Source organism: Mesocricetus auratus, unplaced genomic scaffold (genome assembly GCF_017639785.1).
Source record: "Mesocricetus auratus isolate SY011 unplaced genomic scaffold, BCM_Maur_2.0 Super-Scaffold_100013, whole genome shotgun sequence".
Taxonomy (NCBI): domain Eukaryota; kingdom Metazoa; phylum Chordata; class Mammalia; order Rodentia; family Cricetidae; genus Mesocricetus; species Mesocricetus auratus.
In genome coordinates this window covers 32,245,727-32,268,508 of record NW_024429196.1, presented here as the reverse complement: position 1 = coordinate 32,268,508, position 22,782 = coordinate 32,245,727, and the positions used below count along the sequence as shown (strand labels likewise).

Sequence of the window (22,782 nt, the reverse complement as noted above, 5' to 3'; positions counted from 1 at the left end):
GAAATAATTGAAAGGGGTGGGCATGTAGTTACCTGAAGCAGTCATTCTGTCTGGTGTTTTTCAAATCTAGATTACTTTTATTCAGATTATTTATGCTCTTATATGATCATTCCACCCAAGGACAGATTGTGGATATGAGAAGCCTTAGGTAGAATCATGGAGTCCTTTATATCACTGTTATGACGTGAACCAATGGTCTGTATCTCAGAGGCAGCTAAGGGCTAAGAAGGATCCTGTACCAGGATGGGGGAGGGGAGTGAGCAATTTTTTTACAAAGGCCTGCAGAATCTTGAAATGCCTGGAAGGAGCCAGCAGGAAGTAGCCCAAAGCCAGAGAGTCAGAGCCCTCATGGGGGATGGGAAGAAGTGGTCTTAGGTAGGTACTAGTCAGCACAGGCCATGTGTAGATTTTAGATTTACCTTGTGTGAACTGGGAAGCCAAGCTGAGGTTATTGGCTGCCTCTGATAAAGGTCGCTTTGTGGACTGGGGAGGCAGAGAGTTTAGTGACTCAGAAGAGACAGGAGCAAGTCACAGATGGAGGCTTGAGGGGGCGGGGCGGGGCATGTGACTGATGGGATGCTACTGTGGCCACACAGCCTAGGAAGGAACAGACTGGCTTTTGAGTAGGTGTGGGCACAGGTAGGAACAGGAAGGCTTGTGAGAATACATTCCTTTCAATGGTGCTTATAACAACAACCAATAAAGTAGAAGAAAAAAAAGTCAGTGGTATCCATGGGAAGTAGGTCCAGTCAGCTCCTGGAATAGACCGCTCACCAGAGTTTAGTAAGGACCTAGTTATGTAGCAGGCTGTGTACAGTACTTACGCATTAATGAGAAGATTTCAAGAGCACCTCTGTCCATTAAGAATTAAGTTTGCTTTGGTAGCCTGTACTTTATAGGTAATTATAGTAGCCACATTAATGAAAGTAACAGAAAGAGGCAAGATAATTGCATGTGTAATTAATTTGGTATTTTGCAGCATAACTATTGCATTAGTTATTGATGTTTTCTTTTCTGAATTAAGACTGGAAGCTGTTTGTACCGCTGTTATAGAGCACATTTAAATTTGGGCAAGAGAATGTGACCAGAAGCTACCCTGGTAGACAAGGTGGTCAGAGAGTCACAATGGTGTGCCATCTCCTTCATTTAAAAGATTCTACCTAAAATGGGGGGCATCTGTTCCTCAGGGAAAAGGAGAGACTGTGAAAACTGGAGATGGTAGGGGTGCTGCAAACTGCTCTGGCAGTCATGATGTGCTATTGCACATCTGCTGACAGTGACAATGACAACGTCCAACTGCACAAGACCTGCACAAGAGTGGGTGCATCAACATTCCATCGTCCATGGGAGTACAGCTCATAAGGCCCCCAGAGGAGCCACGGGCGATGACAGTGTGTGTATGTGGGGGGATCATATTCCTCAGTGTTATAGCTACTTTGACCTTACTCAAGCAAATACCCACCCATCCATGTTCTTGCAGAGATCTCTAATTAAATTTATCACACTATCTACAATGACAGGAAAAGTAGGAAAGGGGACTTGGGAAGAAGGGATTTGGTGGGAGAGGTAAGATGATAAGAGACCATAACGGGTGAGTATAATTCCTTTGATCAAAGGCACACATACACACACACATGAAATTGGTGAAGAATTTAGTTTTAAAAATAACTACATGCAAGCCGGGCGGTGGTGGCGCACGCCTTTAATCCCAGCACTCGGGAGGCAGAGGCAGGCGGATCTCTGTGAGTTTGAGGCTGGGGTGGACCGATAGCCTCCAAAACAATACAGAGAAACCCTGTCTCGAAAAATCAAAAAAAAAAAAAAACTACATGCTTGTATGGAAGCTATGAGTATAAGCAGGGATCAGGTGACAGTGGTCTCAGTGTTTGCTATGAGCACTGGGACAGCTCACACTCTCTGAACCCTCTAGCTTCTGGGCCTGTAGTATTTTCCAGCTGCCTGGCTAACTTCTTCCACTTCGGTTTCTTTCCCAAAGCTCATGGTTAACCACTATAGTGCTTCCTGAACCTACCACGCTCCCAGTCTCCTGCACCACTCCTGCTTAACAGTTTCCTCATTATAACAGTAGCTCATTAGAGTGTTTATTTGTTACTAATTTATTCAGTGTGTGTGTGTGTTTGTCTATGCATTCATGTGTGGGTGCTCTTGCTTCTGTGGAAAACTGTGGAGGACACAGAAATACATCAGAGACCTTATCCATCACTTCGCTCTGTTTTATAAGACACTCTTACCTGTACCTGGAGCTCACTGATTCAGCTAGACTGGCTGACCCTCATGCTACCCGCCCCTCCACCTGTTCTCATGGGCTCTTCCGCCCAGCACTGGGTTTTCATATGTTTGCTGTTGTGTCCATCCTTTATCCAGAGAACCATCTTATCAGCCCCTCATTCACTCCCACGGCAGGCCAAATTCAGGGTCTTCAGATTGTCCTCTCCCACTGAGCTGAATTCCGACATATTGTAATACTGTAGGTTAACACTATTGGTGCTTAGATTACTGCTCTTTGTCCCCTCCTGACTGCACTGAGCTCCAGAGGGCCAGGATCCCCTGCTGTTACATCAGCAAAGTCTCCTAAGAGCCCCTAGCAAAGAGTGAACAATCAATCCACAGGTATGGAGTGTATGTGATGGCCAAACAGATGACATCCTTACAGATTTATCTGAACTCTTCTGAGGTTGACTCTTGGACCTGAGGCCAGAGTAGCTCCCAGCTTGATAACTGAGGGAGCCAGGCTTTTCCTGGGTTCTGTCCCTGCATACACACCCCTTCCCTATCAACATCATTTAGAGACAGAACTTAATGAGTAACTACAGTAACAAGAACAATGTAGGGCATGCTTTGTATTACTCTTTTAAAAAGACCTTTCTGTTTTATTTTGGTATATGTGTGTGTCTATGTGAATGAATGCCACATGTGTGTGTGGGGGGGGGGTTCCTACAGAGGCCGGAAAAGGGTGTAGAATCCCTGGAACTAGAGTTACATGGGTGCCAGGAACCAAACTCAGGTCGTCTGGAAAAGTGGTACTGTTTCTTGACTACTGTGCTGTCTCTCCAGCCCCTCACATTTTTTTGACAAACTAGTAGCCCCTTTGAGCCACTTGACCTTCTTTTTCCCAAAGGAATTTAGCAGTGGAAATTAATAAGAGGATGACTGTAAGTCCTGTGGACTAGAAATGTGCTGTCAAAGGGTTAAGCTAGGAGATTGGTGCACTCCTCAGATCTCAAAGACCATGAAAGAATGAGCCCAAATAACAGGATTTTATTAGATTGCTTTTCTTGGTCTTGATTCATTTTACCAGTAGGTAGTTAGTATTTGTGCTACTTTATGATACATCGATTTGTTATTGGGTACCAGAAGATCATGGGCAATGGTTATTTGAGATAAAAGGCAGTTAGCTCTTTTATCTCAAATAGTATTTTTAATATGACTCACAGTTTTAGTAGTCAGCGTTTCAATGCCAGCCTTTGCAACCAGGGAGGTTGGCCTCATGGAAGCAGGTGAATAAAAATTTACCTAGTGTTTCCTTGCATGGCCTTTGAATGAGAGGTTCTGGCCTCAAGAAGAAGTGAGCTTGCTGCTATTGCTACTTAGCCTCCACTGCCCTTTAGTGAGAAGCTGCTTATGACATGTCTGTCTTTTCCATTGCACCTCTGTTCAGTCACACACATTTCCCACCTAATAGCACCATCGTTGTCTTGATGTTAAATTAGTTTCGGTTCTATTAGAACATTGTCCCTGTTACTGGAGTTGGTAGGGCCAGTACCTGGCAAACTAAGCTCTGTCACCAGTCCTCAATATGTCAATTAAACACACAAAAACATAGTGAAAAGCAGAAAAAGGAGATTCACTCAGAGTGACCACTCCCGAGAAGAGAAACAAAGAAGTCCATAGACTGCCCCACCTTACCCTAAGTCCGGGTCCTGAACACTTCCAGGTTTAGGTGAATTTGAAGACAAGGGGTTTGCATAATTAAGCAGTCCTAGTCTATCATGACCATCAGTGACTTACTCACCACTGTCAAGGTTGCAGTCTGTCTGGCAAGGTGTTTTATTTTATTTTAAAGTTTTTCAAGACAGAGTTTCTCTGTTAGTCCTGGCTGTCCTGCAACTTGTTTTGTAGACCTGGCTGGCCTTGGACTCAAAAAGATCCATCTGTTTCTGCTTCCCAAAATGGGATTTTAAGGTGTGCGCCACCAAGCCCAGCTGTGTGCAAGGTGTTACTGACAATTTAGCAGAACTATATGCATCTTCTTTTGAGAGAAAGCTCCACTCTGGCTGGCACCAAGCTCCAGTCTTTGTCTTTTCCCAGCGTGAGATTCCTGGGAAAACTGCAGTTCCTAGGGATCCATTGTTTCAATAGTCAAATAGACACAGGGAGGGACACCAATGTCTCCTTAGATTATCTTTATCCCACCCTGTTCCAAGCCTTCTGGGGAGGATTGGGCTGGGATTTAGATTTCTTTCCAAACACTGAGATTATTGCCTGGTAGGAAGATGACATTTCCCTGGTGGAAACACTCAAGGTTGTTTTGAGTCCAGGTCAGACCATAAAACCTAAACAAATGAATGAATGAACTCTATGCTGTAGCTGTTCTAGGAAAAACAGTAGGCTGAGTGTGTGAGTGGAAACTCTTGAATCTGCTCTTTGTCCCAAATGACCAGGTGGCTGAGGACAAGGACAGCCCTAAGCAAAATGACGAAACACAGATGTTCACCCAGGAGACTATAAATCCCCAAATTGTAAGGATAATGTCTACATATTAATGTTTCCTCCTTGATCACTGTTCACCTCTTCCAGAACCTTCCTGGGGTTCATCTCTGACTGCATTCCTTCAAAAGCAGAGCCTAAAACCTCTGTAGCAGTTAGCTGGGCATCTGGCCCCTGTAGGCAATCTTCTGAAACTTTTTGCCTTCTTAAAGCACAGGGAAGCTTAAATCGAAGCTTGTCATTTAATTAGTTTTGTTACCCTTTGCTGGGCCTTCAGAGCCACAGCTTTCTCGTGCCACCTGAGAGTTATCAGGACCTCAGCAGGCTTCCCTAGGAGGTTTCAGTCCATGCTGGAGTACTTTCCCTGTTCTGGGAGTGAAGTGCTGCCTTTGAGGCAGTTAAGGCAATCCCGCCCAAAGGACTGGGGTGGATCCCTGGTGTTTAACGTCTTACGACTAGTTTGCCAGTGAATGAAAGCCTCCAGGATGCAGGGCTAGCCTTCTGAGGCTAGCGAGAGCATGGGAGGAATGTACACTCTCATCCTGTACCCAAAGCTCCTGAGGCAGCTGACAGCCTATTTCAGCAGACTGCCTTGGGTCTGGGGTCAACTGCTGGAGTGCATTCACACCTCTTTCCTGGGAAGTTAGAGGCCATCATGATAATCTCTGCAGAGCCAAGTGGTGTCACGTTTCTTTTCATTCCTGGAGTCTAGCCAGATCCTGTCACTCTCTCTAAGGCACTCAGCTCTCTCCTTTCCTCATCACCCTCAGCTTTCAGCAATCTCATTCCTTTGGCCTCTTCCACACACACATTTTTCAAACAAGGTAGGTTGTTCATGAGATCATGTTTCTGTGAAATAAATAAATAAATAAAACCACTTGTGGAAATGAAATCTTCAGAGAGGAGATGAGCAAAAGGGTCCAGGGCATCATTCCTTGGGGTGCTGCATCAATCCATTTTTCCAGGGTTTGCACAGTTCAGGTACTTAGTGGTCTGTTGATTACAACTGTAGCACAAAGCCCCAGAACCATAGGCATTCTGCAGGAAGCAAGAAGTGCTGCTTTTATCCATGCAGCTAAAAAGGAAGGGTCAACACACAGCTCATCCTTCCCAGGGAGAGATGCGGGCATCGTTAATTCATTAACACATAGCTGAGACTACAGAGGAGCAGGCAGCTGTGTCTGGCAGTGGAAATGGGAGACCGGAGAAGCAGAACTAGGAAGCTAATTAAAGAGGGCTGCAGGGGGAAGAGGATGAGTGGGGATGATGGTGAAGTTCAAGCAGATGTCACAGGATGTCTCACTGTCACCAACTAGCAGGAGAGTCCTCAGGGTATGGGCATGTGTCTTCTCCCCCATGTCAGTTTGGCTATAATTCCCATGCCTTTCAGAGGGGGAGCTTGGCATATGTGTGTGTGTGTACATCTTAGCAAAAACAGTCATTCTCTTGGCAGAAAACTCTTCAAACATTATTGAGTCCAAGAACAAGGGTGAGACTCTGTAGGACAGCAGTTACGTGCCTTACCAAGTATTCTAAGGGGTGGGGGTGGGGTCTTACTTAAGAGCTAAAGTCAATGGTACAGGATTCTTTAGCTGTTTTGCCAAAGGGAACGACCCAAATTAAGTCTTTAGCTTCTAAAATAGGACTTCACTGGAAAGCAAAATTGAGATTATGGGTTTACATGGCAAAGGCATGTGTATGTTTCTAAGAGATTTGCAGAAGTGAAAATGAGAGAAATGTGTGTGCATATTTGTGTAGGCATGCACCCATTTCTGTGGAAGCCAGAGGTTGAGTGCCTTCTTTAATTTTTCTCCACCTTAGTTTTGAGACAGGGCCTTTTACTGAATCTGGAGCTCGTTGACTTGGACAGGATAGTTAGCCCCCAAGTTACAGTAATCCTCCTGCCTTCACCTCTTCAGTAGTACAAGCCTACTGCCTCAGTTGACTTTTTACACAGGTGCCAGGGATCAGAACTCACATCCTCATGCTGTGCAGCAAACACTATGGATGGAGCCACTGCCCGGTTCCCATTTTATTTTTATACTTATTTAAGGATGTCACTTGTCATCCTTCTGCATTGCAGCATGCCTACTTTTGATGTTTTTGCCCACAGTTTCAAACACAAGATGGTGGATTTGGAGAGAATGGTAGCCTGGGAGGAACTTGGCTGAAAGCCTGGTTGGTCTTCATTCTGAGGCTGAGGACTATGTCCTTTCTTGGCATGGTCCTTCCTTCTTGGTCTCTCTCCTGCTGGGCCTTAAACCCTAAACTAAAATGGGACAAGGTTCTCCAAGTGTTATGCCACTGGCAGACTATGAAAACAAGCTTTCGGCTTCTAGAACTGTTACCTCAGTGGAAAGTAAACTTGAGCTTCTGGTCTTGTATTCTAAAACATTGCACACTGCTGCTTTCCCTTTAAGTGTGGAAAATGTTCCCGGCCTATCTTGAGGATGTATAGTGATTTCTAGTATGATGGTTTCTTTTACCTTCTCTTCTAATGGAAATGTCATGATTTGTTTTGTGGTTAAGACAAAAATTGCCCATTATTTATTTGTTTGTTATGGTTTTTCAAGACAGGGTTACTCTGTGTAGCTCTGTAGTTTTGGAGCCTGTCCTGGAATTAGCTCTGTAGATCAGACTGACCTCAAACTCAGAGATCCACCTGCCTGTGCCTCCCAAGTGCTGGGATTGAAGGCGCGCATCACCACTGCCTGGCCCATTGCCTATTTTTTTAATCATACCGATCAGTATGGATGAAATAACTATTCAGCTTCTCCTCAAGCCACAGACCCGTTGTCCCCTTCACAATTAATTTCTTTGAATTTGGCTCTCAACACCTTCCTTCTATTTTCTTCAGTGATGTCTGGAGTTGCCTAAAATTTTGAGCAGCAGAGCACACATCTACCATCCCAGCACTCAAGGAGACTAAGGAGTTTGGAGCTCTACTCAGCCTCAAGCTAGACTCAAAGAGAGGAAAATCTATAATCTATAGCAAGTTGAGCAGTGGTATTCTGAACTGAAAATATCCTTGAAGCTTTAATAGTGGGAACCCACCTTTAGAGGAACCTCATTTTTCCGGGTACTCTCATTTCCAATCGTTGTTTGCATTCACTATAGTAATCCTTGAGGTATGGGTCATACCCATGTCTCAGGAGGAAACAGAAGCACAGGCAGTTGTGCAGTCCACCCAGGGCTTGGTGAACTAGACTCCAGCTCTCTACTGACACCTACTCCCATTCCTTCCACAGGTATGAACGCTGCTGTCCGTGCTGTGGTGCGCATGGGAATATACGTGGGGTCCAAAGTGTACTTTATATATGAGGTCAGTGCTTGCTTCCCGTCTGTGCTTTCTCTGACTCAGGAAATTGGACCGCCCACTGGCTAGAGCCCTGAGCTCACAGGTCTCTTGCTCCTGCTGCTGGCCCTGGCTGAGCACCAGAAGTGAGGGGGAGAATGAGATTAGACAGCACAAAAGTCATGCCGATATCAACTTCCTGGTCTTGATTACTGGGTTAATGATCCTGAATGTGTTAACTGTGCTCTGATGTCAAAGAATAGTATGAGAAATGGAAAGACAGCCACTTTGAGCTGTCCGTCATTAATGTGAAGCTGGGGCCACTCCCTGGTGTCTGCTCATGTCTTAGCTTCACATCGAAAAGTCTGTGGGATAAATGGAATTTTATTAGTGCACAAATAAAAATGATGTCATGAGTTTGCCTGGAAATGGATGCAACTGGAATCAATCACGTTAGACAAAATAAACTAGACTCAGAAAGACAAACATGTTTGCTGTCCTGTCCATCTTAGATTTTAACGTGTGTGTGTGTGTGTGTGTGTGTGTGTGTGTGTGTGTGTGTGTGTGATATGAAACTAGGAAGGAGACTGGCAGGAAGAAAACATCTAAAGGGGTAGGAGAAGGAGGGAAAAGGTGATAAAATGCCTATGACTTGAGGACAGAGGAGAGATGATGGGAGGTTGATAGGATAGCAGGAGGGGTTAAGAGGATAGGAGGGAGAGGAAGAGAATGAATGAGAAGAAATATGTATGAAGATGCCATAATGAAATCCATTATGTCCTGTGTTAACTTCTACTGAAACTAAGTCTCTTGTGTTCAGGTCCTGTTAACTTAGGAAATATGTAGTTATGTGAAGAGGAACCAATATACAATATATACTGAGTCACTTTATTTTCAGAAGCATGAGGAAAAGCATTTTGTTGTTGTTGTTCTTTTCTTTCTTTTTTCTTTTTTCTTTTCGTTTTTTGAGACAGGATTTCTCTGGAGCTTTGAAGACTGTTCTGGAACTTGCTTTGTAGATCAGGCTGGCCTGGAACTCACAGAGATCTGCCTGTTTCTGTCTCCCAAGTGCTGGGATTAAAGGTGTGCACCACCACCACCCAATCCTATTTCTTAAAAGCTACTTCCAGATCTACATTGCTATTTAAAATTCTGCATTTTGGATCAATACTGTGGCCTGTAGATAATGGCATCAATCAGTTAAAAGCCATGACCATTGTGATGGATACCTCTGACCGAAGAAGCATTTTCTGAAAGCATTCCAACAATAATTCTTTTCATTATTTTATCTTTGTTTATTTAAATTATAAACAAGCTTGTTTTACTTGTCAACCCAGTTTCCTCTCCCTCCCTTCCTCCCCTGCTCCCTATTGACCCCCATCTCATCCCCTTTCTGCTTCCCAGGGAGGTGAGGCCTTCCATGCGGGGGATCTTCAAAGTCTGTCATCATTTGCCTAGGCCCTCCCCTGCCAACACTAATTCTTAACCCAAACATTCCAGAGATGGTCACATCAGATCCCTACAGACAGGGGTCTGAATGCTGTTTGCTGGTTGTCTTAGGGTTTCTGTTGCTGTGAAGAGACACTATGACCATGGCAACTCTTATAGAAGAAAACATTTAATTATGGTAGCTTACATTTTCAGTCTATTATCATAATGGTGGAGAAAATGGTAGACATGGTGCTGGCTATATCTTGGTATGCAGGCAACAGGAAGTAGACTGTGACACTGGGCATTATTTTGAGCACTCAAAGCTCATCCCCACAGGGACACACTTCCTTCAATAAGGCCACACCTACGTCAACTAAACCACACCTCCTAATAATGCCACTCTTCTCTGAGGTTACCAGGGCCAATTACATTCAAACTACCACATTGGTGTTTACCTCAACATCTCCCCATTTGTGAAACGTTACACCTATATTCCTTTGCCCATGTGTTTAGCCTTTGTTTTTTAATTTGCTCTTCAAAATCTGTGGCTGTGATATTTGTTTATTACATTTGGACAGGTTGAAAACAATGGCTCTAACCCTTGGTCCATTTAGACTGTTTAACATTTACTGTTTGGAGCATGTGAAGGTCAAATTCTCCCTGTGAATTTCCATGCCTGGGCTCCAATCCTGATCCTGCCATCTCTTGCTCTGCTCCGTGGGGTGTCAGTGCAGATTAGGATCCATGCTACACAGAACACGAGCCCTCCTTCTCCTTCTTCTCCTCCTCCTCCTTGCCTTAGAGTTTGCATTTGTGTGTCAGGGTCTCTGGAAGAAGGCCATTGATTTATCCATTGGGCCACTTAGGCTTTAAGTGTCACCACCTTATTTTCCCTGGACCTCTGTGTTGTTCTTTTTGTTCTGTTTGAGAGCTTGCATGTGAACACAGAGGTAGGTTTTCTCCCCCTTTCCCCACCCTCTCTGCTGCTCTCTCCTGCCTTGTGCATTCTGGCTCGAGAGCAGTTCCTAATTAGCACATGTGGTTTTAATTCGCTCTTTGGGGTTGGAGCAGTGCCAGATGAGGTTTCCTGTTAAAATTAGCAGCAGTTTCAAATTTGCTAGCGACTACGAGTCTACAGAATGCTCTACAGAATGCTCCCCCAGGAGCCCATGTGATTTGCACACAGGCCACAGCAAGTGTCCTCTGCTCTAGCTGCATGCAGCTAAGCACCTAAGAAAGGAGAAAGTTCCTCCATGAGTCACTGCTTTGATCTTGCTGGTGGCTCTGGAGGGTGTATGAGGTTAGGGCGGAAGTTACTTCTGTTACTTCATAGTCAAACTGAATCCTCCACCAAACGGTTAGTGTTCTCTGTGTCCTCTGCAGGGCCAGAAAGATCTCAGCCCTGCAACCCCCAAGCCTAGTTGTGAGTGACTTAGACCCAAGGTCATTTATTTGCCTTTGCTTGAAGACATTTTTGATGATCTCATTGTTAAAGGTAGGATTCTTCCTGGCATCCAACGGGTAGCAGCAGGATTCTGCCTAACACATTTTAAACCCAACATGGCAACCCTCAGCCTTGAAAAATCAGTTGGCCACATGTGTCAGGTCAAACAATGTTGAGAAGCCCACTGTTCCTGAAGATCCATGTAAATGGAGGTCTCTCTCGCACTCTCCAGTTCCCGAATAAACATTCAGAGCCTTAATACTAATGAACTTGCTTGGCCCACGACTCAGGCACATTACTGACTAGCTCTCACAATGAAATTAACCCATTTTTACTTCTCTGTGTATCACCATGTCACTGTGGCTTACTGGTAATGTTCTGGCATCTTATCCCTTTGGCAGCTACATAGCCTCTCCTTGACTCTACCTTCTTTCTGTCTGTATCTCTGTTTGGATTTTCTGCCTAGTTATATTCTGCTCTGTCATAGGCCAAAACAGCTTTATTCATCAACCAATAAAAGCAACACAATTGGCAGCACACAGAAGGACATCTTACATCAGAGCTAACTCTGTCTTGAGTGTTATTAGTTGGGGAGGGGACTAGCAGTTATCTGGACAAGACACGTTGGCTGTGTGAGGTTTTAACCTGTGCCAGAGACTGAGAAAGCCGTTGTGCTTTCTCAGATGCTCCCTGGGTGCAGTTGTTTTGCCTTGTGTGTTTGTACTTTGTTCTTCTTCATCCTGTCTTGTGACTGTCTGAGTTCTGCTGATATCTAGCTATCTCCAGACCTGTGTCTACCAGACTCCACACATTTACAAATTAAAGAACTGTTAGGGAGAACATCTTATGGTCCTACAATGAAATACTTTTGATCTTTTGAAGTTAATCAGATTCATTCTCTACACTATTGTCGTTAGAGTTCTCTAGAGAAACAGAACCAACTATATGTAATTATAAGACAGGGCTTATTAGATTGGTGCATAACTCATAGGCTCCCTGTGGCTGGTGAGTAGATGTCCAGTCTAAATGAGCTGGAAGCCTCAGTATGAGAGAGAGGTCAATGATCCTGTAGGACTTGGCACAAGTGTAAGATTCTCTCTTTAATAGCAATAAGTATTCACTGGAGATATATCAGTTGGGAGTGTCATCATCTCTAGAGATGTAAAACTTCTGCGTCTGTAATTTTAAAGTCCAAAGAGAATTGGAAAATGTAAGCTTTTACCTCACTTGCTTTACAGCAAAGCCTTGATGCCCTGGAATGAGGCTGAGTATAATCCTGGCTCGGACTAGACTGTACCTTTCTCTACAGAAACCAACACCTACAGGGATGGCCTCCACTGAGCTCCTAATCACCTCAGGCCACATTTGTAGTCATACCCACATTGCTTTTGAAAATGCAAGACTTTAGAATCCTAGCATAACTCTTCCAGGGGTTAGGTAAGGGACTGTGCATCTCCAGCAGGCAGCCAGTGCCTGGGAATGAATGAATAATCCTTTGATCCTTTGTCCTCATTTGAGCCATGGGGGTGATGATTGTGCTGGGTATGATGGAGGCAGGAAAGCTTCAGGAGTTCGGAGTCGTCATTGATTATCTAGTGAGTTCCAGGCCAGCCTGGGCTACATAAGATCTTGCCTCAAAAACCCCTAAGAGAAAAAAGAATGGGGGGGGGCATGGGGGAGACAAGGGGAAAAAAGAAAAGGAAGAAAACAGAAATCTTCTGTTTCCCTCACTGGTAGAAAATGCGTGGAAGGGCTTTGAGTACTAGCCCCAAAGGGGCTATTTGCTGGCTGGTTGCAGGACAAGAAGACGTGCTTGCCTTTGACTCCATTGGTTTGTGGCCAGGCCCAGAACTGAGGCATGTGACTCAAGTGATGTACTCCTGGACATTTTGAGAATCATGAGTTGTCTAATATTCAGGCTTCTTGATTAACCTCATTCAGTACTTTATGGTTGGGATGGGTTATCAGGCTTGGTGAATGAGAGTCCTGTACATTATAGGACTCTACCCACTGCATGCCAGAGGCGCCTCCTCTCCTTGATCATGGCATTAAAGATTGTCTCCAGGTAGTACTGTTCCCTGGAGGCACAGTCCCTCTTGGTAGGGACTGCTATTCTCAATGTTTTTAAGCCTCATTTAGTGATTCATACCAACACGTTTGTTCATGTATACTCTAGTTTCTCAGTTTGCCTAGTATGTTCAATGTTATCAGCAGATTAGAACAGTTAAAAGGATTAGTACTAATTAAAAAGCGGGTTCTCCTTCTCCCTCCCTCTTCTGTTCCTCCTCCTTTCTGCTACTCCCCTCCTCATCTTCATCCTCATCCATATGTTCCTTTTCCCCCATTTCTTCCGAATGTGTGTGAATAATGTATGAACCTGATTACTCTGATGTTTCTGGCCAAAGCCTGATGCCTGCTTTGGCTGAGCTGTTTGGTCTGGCTGCTACTTGCAGCTTGTAGATCTGGGTCAGGCCTACGTGTGATGCATGTGGAGCCCTTGGGCGCTATTCCAGAAGAGATGGGAAGGGTTGGTGGGTTACCCCAGTTTTTTTCTATGAGCTGATTTGTTCATTACTTTCTCTCTCAATTGCTCTTAACCTGGGCTCTTTCCTTAAAAGCCCACCAAAGGCTATAGCTACTCAGTAGTGACAGAGAAGATTATGTCCAGAGCAGGCAACCCTGGATTAGGTGTGTTACACCCAGGGTAGGAAAAAAGTGAAATTAAACTTGTCCCTCCCATCGTGGCTGAAGAAGACAGGCTTCTTGTTATTCTTAGTTTAATATGTGGGTTTACTATCCTATTGCTGAAGGTCTTCTGAGGATTTCAAAAGAACCATTTCTAGAGATCTTTGCAAAAAAGGTAACCTAAAAGTCTTTTGTCTTTAAATGAAGGATTTAGCAGCTTGATATTGTACATGGGCAGCCATTTATAAATGCTGTCCAAGCTCGTCTCTCAGTCTGCACTGTGAATAAAGTCCAGAATTCTTACCTTTTTAACATCTAATCTTTTTGCTATTCTAAATTTTAATTCCAAATTGGACATGTGTTAGATGTAAAGAATCAAGGTAGAGGAGAACTGTTACTACCTTGTCCTCACAGATCTACCCAAATGCTACCTTTGTCACTTCCCCTGTGGCTCCAGAGGCCTGGGGGGGTCTCTGCTGTCCTTCTCACTTCCAGTTGACATGTCTATTTCTGTTTTCCACCAGACTGGCTTTTCGTCTTGAACTTGAATGATTAGCCTGTCGTTTTGGCTTCGCCTGTTTCAGGCCCTGAGCACTATGGCCTGACTTTATATCCTCATAAGGCAGTTTGGGGTTGGAATGGGGCACAGTTGGTACAGTGCATGAGGCTTTGCCTTTGATACCCAACACAGCAAACTTGAGATGCCAGCATTCAGGAGGTGGAGGCAGGAACAACAAAAGCTAAGGGCAGCCTCCAAGGTTTAGGCTGTTCTGGGCTGCAGGAGACTGTCTCCAAAAGAAAACATAAAATAGGAATATTCAAGCCCAAGAAACTAAAGGAAAGAAGGTTCTATGCTGACTAGTGGATTGGCACCATTTTCTTCCCCTTCCTGATAAATATTCCTCCACACTCCTCCCTTTGCTACAGGAATGATGACTCTTGTTCCCAAAAAGAATGCACGCCCAAAGCCTGGTGTTTAAAGTGAGAAATGCTAAGCTGTGACAGAAAAATCCATGAAAGCCTTGTCTAGCCTCTGCTTTTTTAATTCTGAAGTGTGAGTTTTTGTCCCGTGCTGTGATCTGGGTAATAATTATGCTCTTGAGATGCATGGACATTGTCAGCTTCTAAGATTCCTTGACTTGAAAACAGGCACTGTATCAGTGCTGACTTTTAATTTAAATTAGAAACAAGCTTGCTTCACATGTCAATCCTCGCTCTCTCCCTCTCTCCCCTCCTCCCCCGTCCCCCTTCAACCCCCCAACCCTCTACCCAATCCTTACTCCACTCTCCAGGGAGGGCAAGACCCTTCATGGGGGATCTCCAAAGTCTGTCATATCATCCGGGGCAGGGCCTTCCCCCATATGTCCAGGCTAAGAGAGCATCCCTCCATGTGGAATAGGCTCCCAAAGTCCATCTGGATGCCAAGGATAAATACTGATCTATTGTCCGAGGCCCCAAAGAATGCCGAGGCCTCCTCACTGACACCCACATTCAGGAGGTCTAGATCAGTCCCATGCTGGACTCTCAGTTATCAGTCTGGGATCCATGAGCTCACCCTTGTTCAGGTCCAGTGCTGACTTTTGAACATCTCTTTGCTGTTCATTGTTGTATCAAATGCTATTCTTTCTCTTCTGATGCTGGCTTTCACTTCCCCCATCAAAGTTTCAAAATTCAAGCAAAATGCTACTCACATCTCATTTAAGCACATCACTGGATTTTTAACCTAACTGTATGCATTTGAACTTCCTGAGTACCCACACTAATTAACCACTGATTATTCTGCCTAAAACTAAAAGCAATGGCATTTGAGGGTGGAGCTGTATTGATTACCACATGCGACTCCTGTAGGCATTAGTACACTCTGCCAGGCCCAGCCCTTGTATTAACATGCATGACTCTTAACTATACTGGTTAATCTATATTGATTTATAAAAGGCCAATTCATATGATCAGTGCCTGCCCCTTTGATTGGAACACTGTTTACACTATGTCTTGGGTCATGATAATAGCAGCAGGTATGAGTACTGTTTTTTATTAAATGCTAAATCTATGCTGTATCTTACATTAAATATATTTTTCACTTTTTATTATATATTTAAATTAGAAGCAAGCTTGCTTCCCATGTCAGTCCCAGCTCCCTCTCCCTCCCCTCCACCCCCACTCCCCCCCCAGTCCTCCCAGCCCCCCACCCAATCCCCACTCCATTCTCCAGGGGATTGGGGGATCTCTAGAGTCTGTCATTTTGTTCCGGGGAGAGCTCAGGCCCTCCCCTACACTAAATTTATATGCCATTTCTGGTCAGATAATTCCTACAGCCATCAATGTCAAATGTCATGACCATAGTGTAAACTCACAACATTGTTAAGTTGCAAAAGAAGATGGACTCTCTCCACACACTATTACCGTCTCTATTGTCACCATGGTCACTGTGATAGTCATAGTGAGGCTGAGTAAGTTTCCATAGAGGACATTGGTGTCATAATCACCCATGTAGAATTGACTGTTATCCTGGAGGAAGGCTGACCTGCCTCCTTCTTGCTGTAGCTGTTAGGTTTATAGTGTTCTTGGAATTGTGCACTGTGAGCTTTGGCTTAAAGAAATCTAATAATGCCAAAGGATCAAATAAATCAAGTCAGTGTATTATGGGTTTGCTCATGCTCCAAGTACAGGACTATAGGATGGCTTGCCATGTCCTAACTTTAGAGCTGACCCATCCTTAGCAAGAACAAGCTGTATGGCTTCTTTCTCTATCGGAATTTTCCATGAAGTAATCAAGACACTGAGAACATTTTTAAAATGGGATGACTGTGAAGTTCTTTACTTGAGTTCAGAGTTTTGGGAGAGAGGTGATCAGAGCCCTCTAGGTCAGGGAAGGAAACACTCTACACTCTCAGGTTCTGCATGAGTCTTTCCCACGGACAAAATCAAGCCACAGTCCTGAATTTGAAAAAAAATCACTGGTAATCCTGGCCTAGTGATTCATGCCTGTAATTCCATTGTCAGGAAGCTGATATAGGAGGATTCCCAGGAATTGGAGGTCAATTTAGCCTCCAGACAAGTCTGGGCTACAGAGAGAGATCTTGTCTCGGAAAAAAATGGGGTTGGGACTAGAGAGATGGCCCAGTACTTGCTTGTATGTACATGATTTCAAGGCTGACTGGTATTGGATAACCAGTTTGGGGGCTCTTCCCTAGGGAAGACTATTTCTCCTACTCTCAGAACTCCTTAGTTGCCTATAGTTCTTTGTGTAGGGTTGAGACCTTATTAGATTTCTCTTTTGTGTTAGCATGCCTATTGAAATCATATACACACTAGTAATAAAGAGCCTGAGCAGTTTATATTTATATATTTAGGAATATATATATTCATAGAGATATACACACATACAAATATATAGAAAGAGCAATAGGAGGGGTGCATGGGAAGGGTTGGAGGGAGGAAGAGGAAAGAAAAATGAAGAAACTATAATTTTATGTTTAAATAAAAAAAATCCCACATGGTTCTTGTTACTCTATTCTTACAGAGGGCTGCAGTTCAGTTCCTAGCACCTTCCCCAATAGGTTCACAACTGCTTTTAACTCCAGATGCATGAGATCTGATGCCGTCTTCTGGCTTATAAGAGTACCTGTACACATATGATACACACGCACACGCGCGCACACACACACATACACACACACACACACACACACACACACACACACGCACGCATGCAGCACGCACGCACACATAAATGGAACAAAATCTTAAAAATAAAGAAAATGTTGGGCAGGAGGCAGGTTTATCTCTGTGAGTTCAAAGCTAGTGCTTGGTTTACAGAGCTAGTTCCATGACAGCCAGGGCTACACAGAAAAACCCTGCCTCAAGCCAAGGGAAAAAAAAAAAAAAGAAAGAAAAGAAAAAGAAAGAAAGCAATGGACATAGAGGACTTTTTCTGAGTCTCTTTTTTTGTGAGCAGCTAGTTTTGATAAATGATTGTTTTACTAATATAAATATTCATAGAATGTGAAACTAGAGAGCCATCCGGAGCCTCTCTACATGCCTGCCTGAAAGCATTTTTTTTTGTAGCAGAGAAATTCAGGAATTCACATTGAGACAGCACCCTGCAGATGAGAAGAAACTCACCATAGATCTATCCTACAAGACTAAGAAAAAAAAAAGACTCAATTTAATATGAGTTGGTAATTTTCCATATGACCCTTTAATTTTGGAAAAAAATGAGGTCACTTTCAAAACTACCTGTGAGTGGGCTGGGTCTTACTTTGTTTATGGAAGAGGCACACATAGCTAAACAAAGTGACCACAAGGTCCCCTAAATATAGCAATGAATTCCTTCATAATCAGGATACCCAGTCAGGTAATGTTCAGCATAGAGCCTGTGACCTGTGTTTTCATGGGAGTGAATGACCTGATCAGGGGTCTCTTAGGATTATCCTCTAAAGAAGAGTAAACAAAGCCAGTAACTTTTCTTTGGTTACGAACTTAGTATGATTCTAAAAGACTCAATGGCTTGCTTTACTTAGGTGAGTCATAAAACTAGTTTTGAAGGCAGAGTACAAAATGGAATCTTAGAAAATGCTTTGGCTACATTAAAATAAGTATTTAGCCTTCTGTTTCAATAGGGAAAAATGATCTAACTTTCTACATGATACTAAATTAGGGTAAAATTAGTTCTAACTTGGTAATCTTTTCTTTTTAGTAAAAGCAGCTTAAAGCTGCAGGTGGCAGCTACTATTCTGCTGTGATGTGAGCACAATGACTTTGCAAACTACAGAGTGAGTCATTTCCTAGCAAGTTACCACGAGTACAGTGGAGTGGAAGCTTCAAATGCAATAGTAATCGAGTCATTCTCGTCTCATTTTTTAAAATTGCTTCCTTCACCATACATATCTAGATTATGCAAAATATTTAAATTATTGCCAATCACCATTCAATGAGGTAAGGCTTTTTGAGCATTCTCCTTGTTTTCTAAGTTGCAAAATTCTTAGAAAAAACAAACAAACAAACAAAACTTAAGGTATCACATCATTATTTAGGGCTGAGCTAGCACATAGGAAGCCCTGAATTCAATCCCCAGCATCAAGTAAAACTGGGTGTGCCAGTACAGTGTACACCTCTAAGGCAGAAGCATCAGACACTCAAGGTCATCGTCAGCTGCACAGAAAATTCAAGGCCAATCTGGACTGTATTAGCCTTTGTATCAACGAGCAAACGAAATGTAATGTTTAAATTAAAACAGTAAGAGGAAGAGAGCATTTCTGTTCACTGTTTGGCATAATTAATAAAATACCCTGTAGCAGCTGGGTAGGGAGCAGTTCTCTGAGTGTGGATGCTGCATGAATACATGGACAATGATGCTACAAAAGGTTTGCCTAAATCAAGCTCTGCGACAATCTCAGGATGCCTCTGACCTCCCGATATTCCAGGAGAAACATTGTCAAATTCATTTTATGAGGCCAGAGTTATTCTGTTCCCAAACCACAAAAAGATGCAACAAAGAATTATAGATCATTTCCCCTAGATGCAAAAATTCTTGCAAACGAAATCCAAGAGTACATCAAAAAGATTATCCACCATGATCAAGTAGGCTTTATTCCATGGATGCAGGGATGGCCCAACATATGAAAATCAGTCAGTGTAGTTCACCATATAAACAGACTGAAATAAAAAACACACACACACACATGCTGGCGTGCATGATTATCTCATTAGATGCTGAAAAAGCCTTTGACAAAATCCAACATCCCTTCATGATAAAACTCTTGGAGAGATCAGGGATACAAGGGACATAACCTAAACATAATAAAGGCAATTTATAACAAGCCTACAGCCAACATCAAATTAAATGGAGAAACTGAAAGCAATTCCACTAAAATTAGGAAAAAGACAAGGCTGTCCACTCAGCTGGTCCTCTTGTTCAGTGTGTAAGCTGTGGCCACCTTCTCTCCTTGGGCATCTTATTTTACCCTACCATTGAATGCCAGACCTTCCTTGTTGGAATGGTTTGGGAGCTTGGCCAGTCCTCATGTTAGCATTGTGTCCAAGCCCTTCAGTCTGGTCCTTTGGGAGTGCTCCTGAGTTATGACTGTGGCTCTGGCTGCACCTTTCCCTGTTTTCTTTCTGCCTGAGAAGCTTGTGAATTTGGATAAAGACACTGGCACTCTAGGTAGGATCCATTTCATCATGGTCGGAGTTAGAATCTGACACATGGGCCGAGCATGCATCCAGGCCGCTGTTCTATTTCTTGTTTCCTTCCCTTCCAGGCTTTGTAGAAATGAAGAAAGCTTTTGTTATTTAACCATGGTTTACTACTTTTAGCCAACATTTGCATTGCACTGTCTTCTAATGGTCACTTTGAAAACTAGGCTCATTGTCACTTGTATTCCTGTTCTATGTAACTTGTGAGTCTATTAATGTATAATAAAGTCCGGTGTCTTTTTAATAGATGTTCATTTTTTTTTCTCATCCAGGGTTACCAAGGCATGGTGGATGGAGGCTCCAATATTGTGGAAGCCAAGTGGGAGAGTGTCTCCAGCATTCTGCAAATCGTAGGTGTCATGCTGCTCTTTGTTTCTCTTTATTAAGGTTAACATTTTAATTTGAAACATTTCATGCTTAAGCTTCAGTAAGTTCTAAAGCATCTTCCCTTCCCAGCTAGCTAATTATAAATTATAATTAGTTCATTGTTTTAAACTACCTATAAAGACAGAAAACACTCACTGCTTACTGTGTACCATATTTTTCTTGTCTCTGTGACAAATACTTGACTGAAGGAACCTGAGGGAGAATTCATTTGGTTCACGGATCTGAGGATACAGTAGCTGAGAGACTGAGTAGTTCAGTTCATGGAGGCAGGGGGCTTGTGGCCAAGCTTGTAACAGGGAAATTCTTGAATGGCTTCTCACATCTTGGCAGATTAGAAGCAGAGAGCTGGGGTTAGAAGCCAAGGTGGTCATCACCTTCGAAGATCACTCCGGCAACCCACTTGGACTTCAGCCAATCTCAAAACAGTCACAATTCTCCTCAGACAATACTGCTTGAGAACCAGGGGTTTAAACACAACTGCCTGTGGGGTATCAATCTACAATATGGGTGGTTTAATTATTTTTTATTTCATGTGTGTATGTGTGTGCCTGTGTGAGTTTATGTGCATGTGTTTACACCTGTGCACAGGAAAGTCAGAAAATGATGCTGAATCTCTTGGAGCTGGAGTTTTAGCCATTTGTGCAATACCTGGCTTGTTCCATGGGAGCTTGTTACATGAGGAGCAGAGTCCTCATGACTATACAGCAAATAGTTTTAACCACTGAGTCATCTTCCAGGCCCTTTCATCTAAGTCTTAAAAACATCAACATGACCTTAACTCATGTATCCTTGCAATACAGACTTGTATGCCTCAGACTCAGCTACTGTTCATTGTGTTACTTGTGGTGATTTTTTTTTAAAGAGTAGAGGAATGTAGAGGTTATTTGGGTTTGCTGGTGCGATGTGTTCATTGGCAAATCTCTGTGCCCTTGGCACTGAGTGAAAGCTGGGGGAAGATTGTGCCTGGCAGCCCCTAGGGCTGTGGATTTAACAGGGACACTTCATCCCTGCTCTAGCTTGAAGCAGACACAGCTAATTCTGCCTTGTGCACAAGGAAGAAGTAATTGCTACTTCAGGCAGCACAGTTGCTTGCTTTGAATTTAAAAGAGATCTGTCCAAGGAACTTACACCTCATGCATTCCTGGAACATTTTGGCTTAAGAAAGGGTCCAAATTAGTTGAAAAATAAAGGGATAATGTAGGAAGGAAAGACTATAAAAAGCTCTTTTTTTGTGGCTTGAGCTTCTAAAACCTAAGGATTAATCTCTGACTCATCTTGTCCTTTGATTTATACTTTTTCTTTTTCTTTTTTTCCTGAGACAGGGTTTCTCTGTGTAGCCCTGACTGGAACCCATTCTGTAGATCAGTGTGGCCTCTAACTCAGAGATCTGCCTCTGTCTCCTGTGTGCTAGGATTAAAGGCATGTGTCACCACTGCCCATACTTGAATACTTTTTAATATAAATAAAATTGGCAAATTCACTCTGAAGGTGCTAAGGGGGTGTATACTTTAATAAATGTCAAAGACTCTGAGATTGCACTTGGAAGTTCTTAGCTTTGCTAACATACCTGGGAAGACAGTGAAGGACATTTTGGCCCATCCATAATTGAGCAGAGTAATGCTTTCAAGACTTCAGCTCATTCTCAACACAGAACAAAGTCATCCTGCTGTTGTGATAGAGATAGCAAATTAGAAAATGCACTTGTGGTTGTGAGTGGCAGGGTTACTGAGAAGGCATAGGTTGTCTCTCACCCTTGGATAGAGTCCTGGCCTTCCATGGGTCACTCCAGGACTATAGCTTTAAATGAAATCATGGAAACTGTACTCCTTTCATATTCCTTTGGTTCATTGATTTGACTCATAGGACAGCCAGGTTACCGTCAGGAGGCAGAACAGGTTTGCAATGGCTGATGTCCAATGAAGTGCTAATGCATCCCTCTGTGTGTACCTGGTCCAGTTCATCCCCTGTTGGGACAGCTCTGACCCAAACAAGCTGGGAGGCTGCGGTGACCCTGTAGACACTAACGCTGTCCCTTTCAGCTGAAGGTTGGCATCCATTAGTCTTTCATGGGCATCAGGCTAGAGTGTTTCTTATCGATTTCCAGGGTGGAACTAAAATGGGGAACTCAGGCTTTGACAGCAGACTGATGGCAGAGATGAAAATGAGGAAAACACGTGTGCTGATCCATCTGGCTTCCTGTCAGTGAGCGTGATTTATGTCCTCTCCAGGGTGGGACGATCATCGGGAGTGCCCGTTGCCAAGCCTTTCGCAGCCGGGAAGGGCGTCTGAAAGCTGCCTGTAACTTGGTGCGTTTGGGCATCACCAACCTGTGCGTGATCGGCGGGGACGGAAGTCTCACGGGAGCCAACATCTTCCGGAAGGAGTGGAACGGACTTCTGGAAGAGCTTGCTGAGAATGGTACGGTTTCCATTTCTGTTTCCGCTCCTGTTACTGCCTTTCCCTGAGCTGCCTGCTTCACATTTCCCTGTCGGCGCTTTTCAGGAGCTTGCAAAGTCAAACGTGTGCCTTCTTTAAAGGAATACAAAAGGAGTTATTTATAATTGGCACGAGCATACATACTTTCGAGTCAACTCTTTATTTTTAATTTGATTTT

General features: G+C 43.5%; 1 protein-coding gene across 2 annotated transcripts in view; it reads left to right on the top strand.

Annotated features, from left to right (window-relative positions):
* Positions 1-22,782, top strand: part of LOC101840180 (phosphofructokinase, platelet) — a 64,055-nt gene that overhangs the window by 5,143 nt on the left and 36,130 nt on the right. For both annotated transcript variants that reach the window (XM_040755570.1, XM_040755569.1), the window contains exons 2-4: positions 7,977-8,050; positions 20,054-20,131; positions 22,397-22,586. In XM_040755570.1, coding sequence (XP_040611504.1) covers positions 7,977-8,050; positions 20,054-20,131; positions 22,397-22,586 — 342 coding nt within the window. The remainder of the gene's footprint in view (positions 1-7,976; positions 8,051-20,053; positions 20,132-22,396; positions 22,587-22,782) is intronic.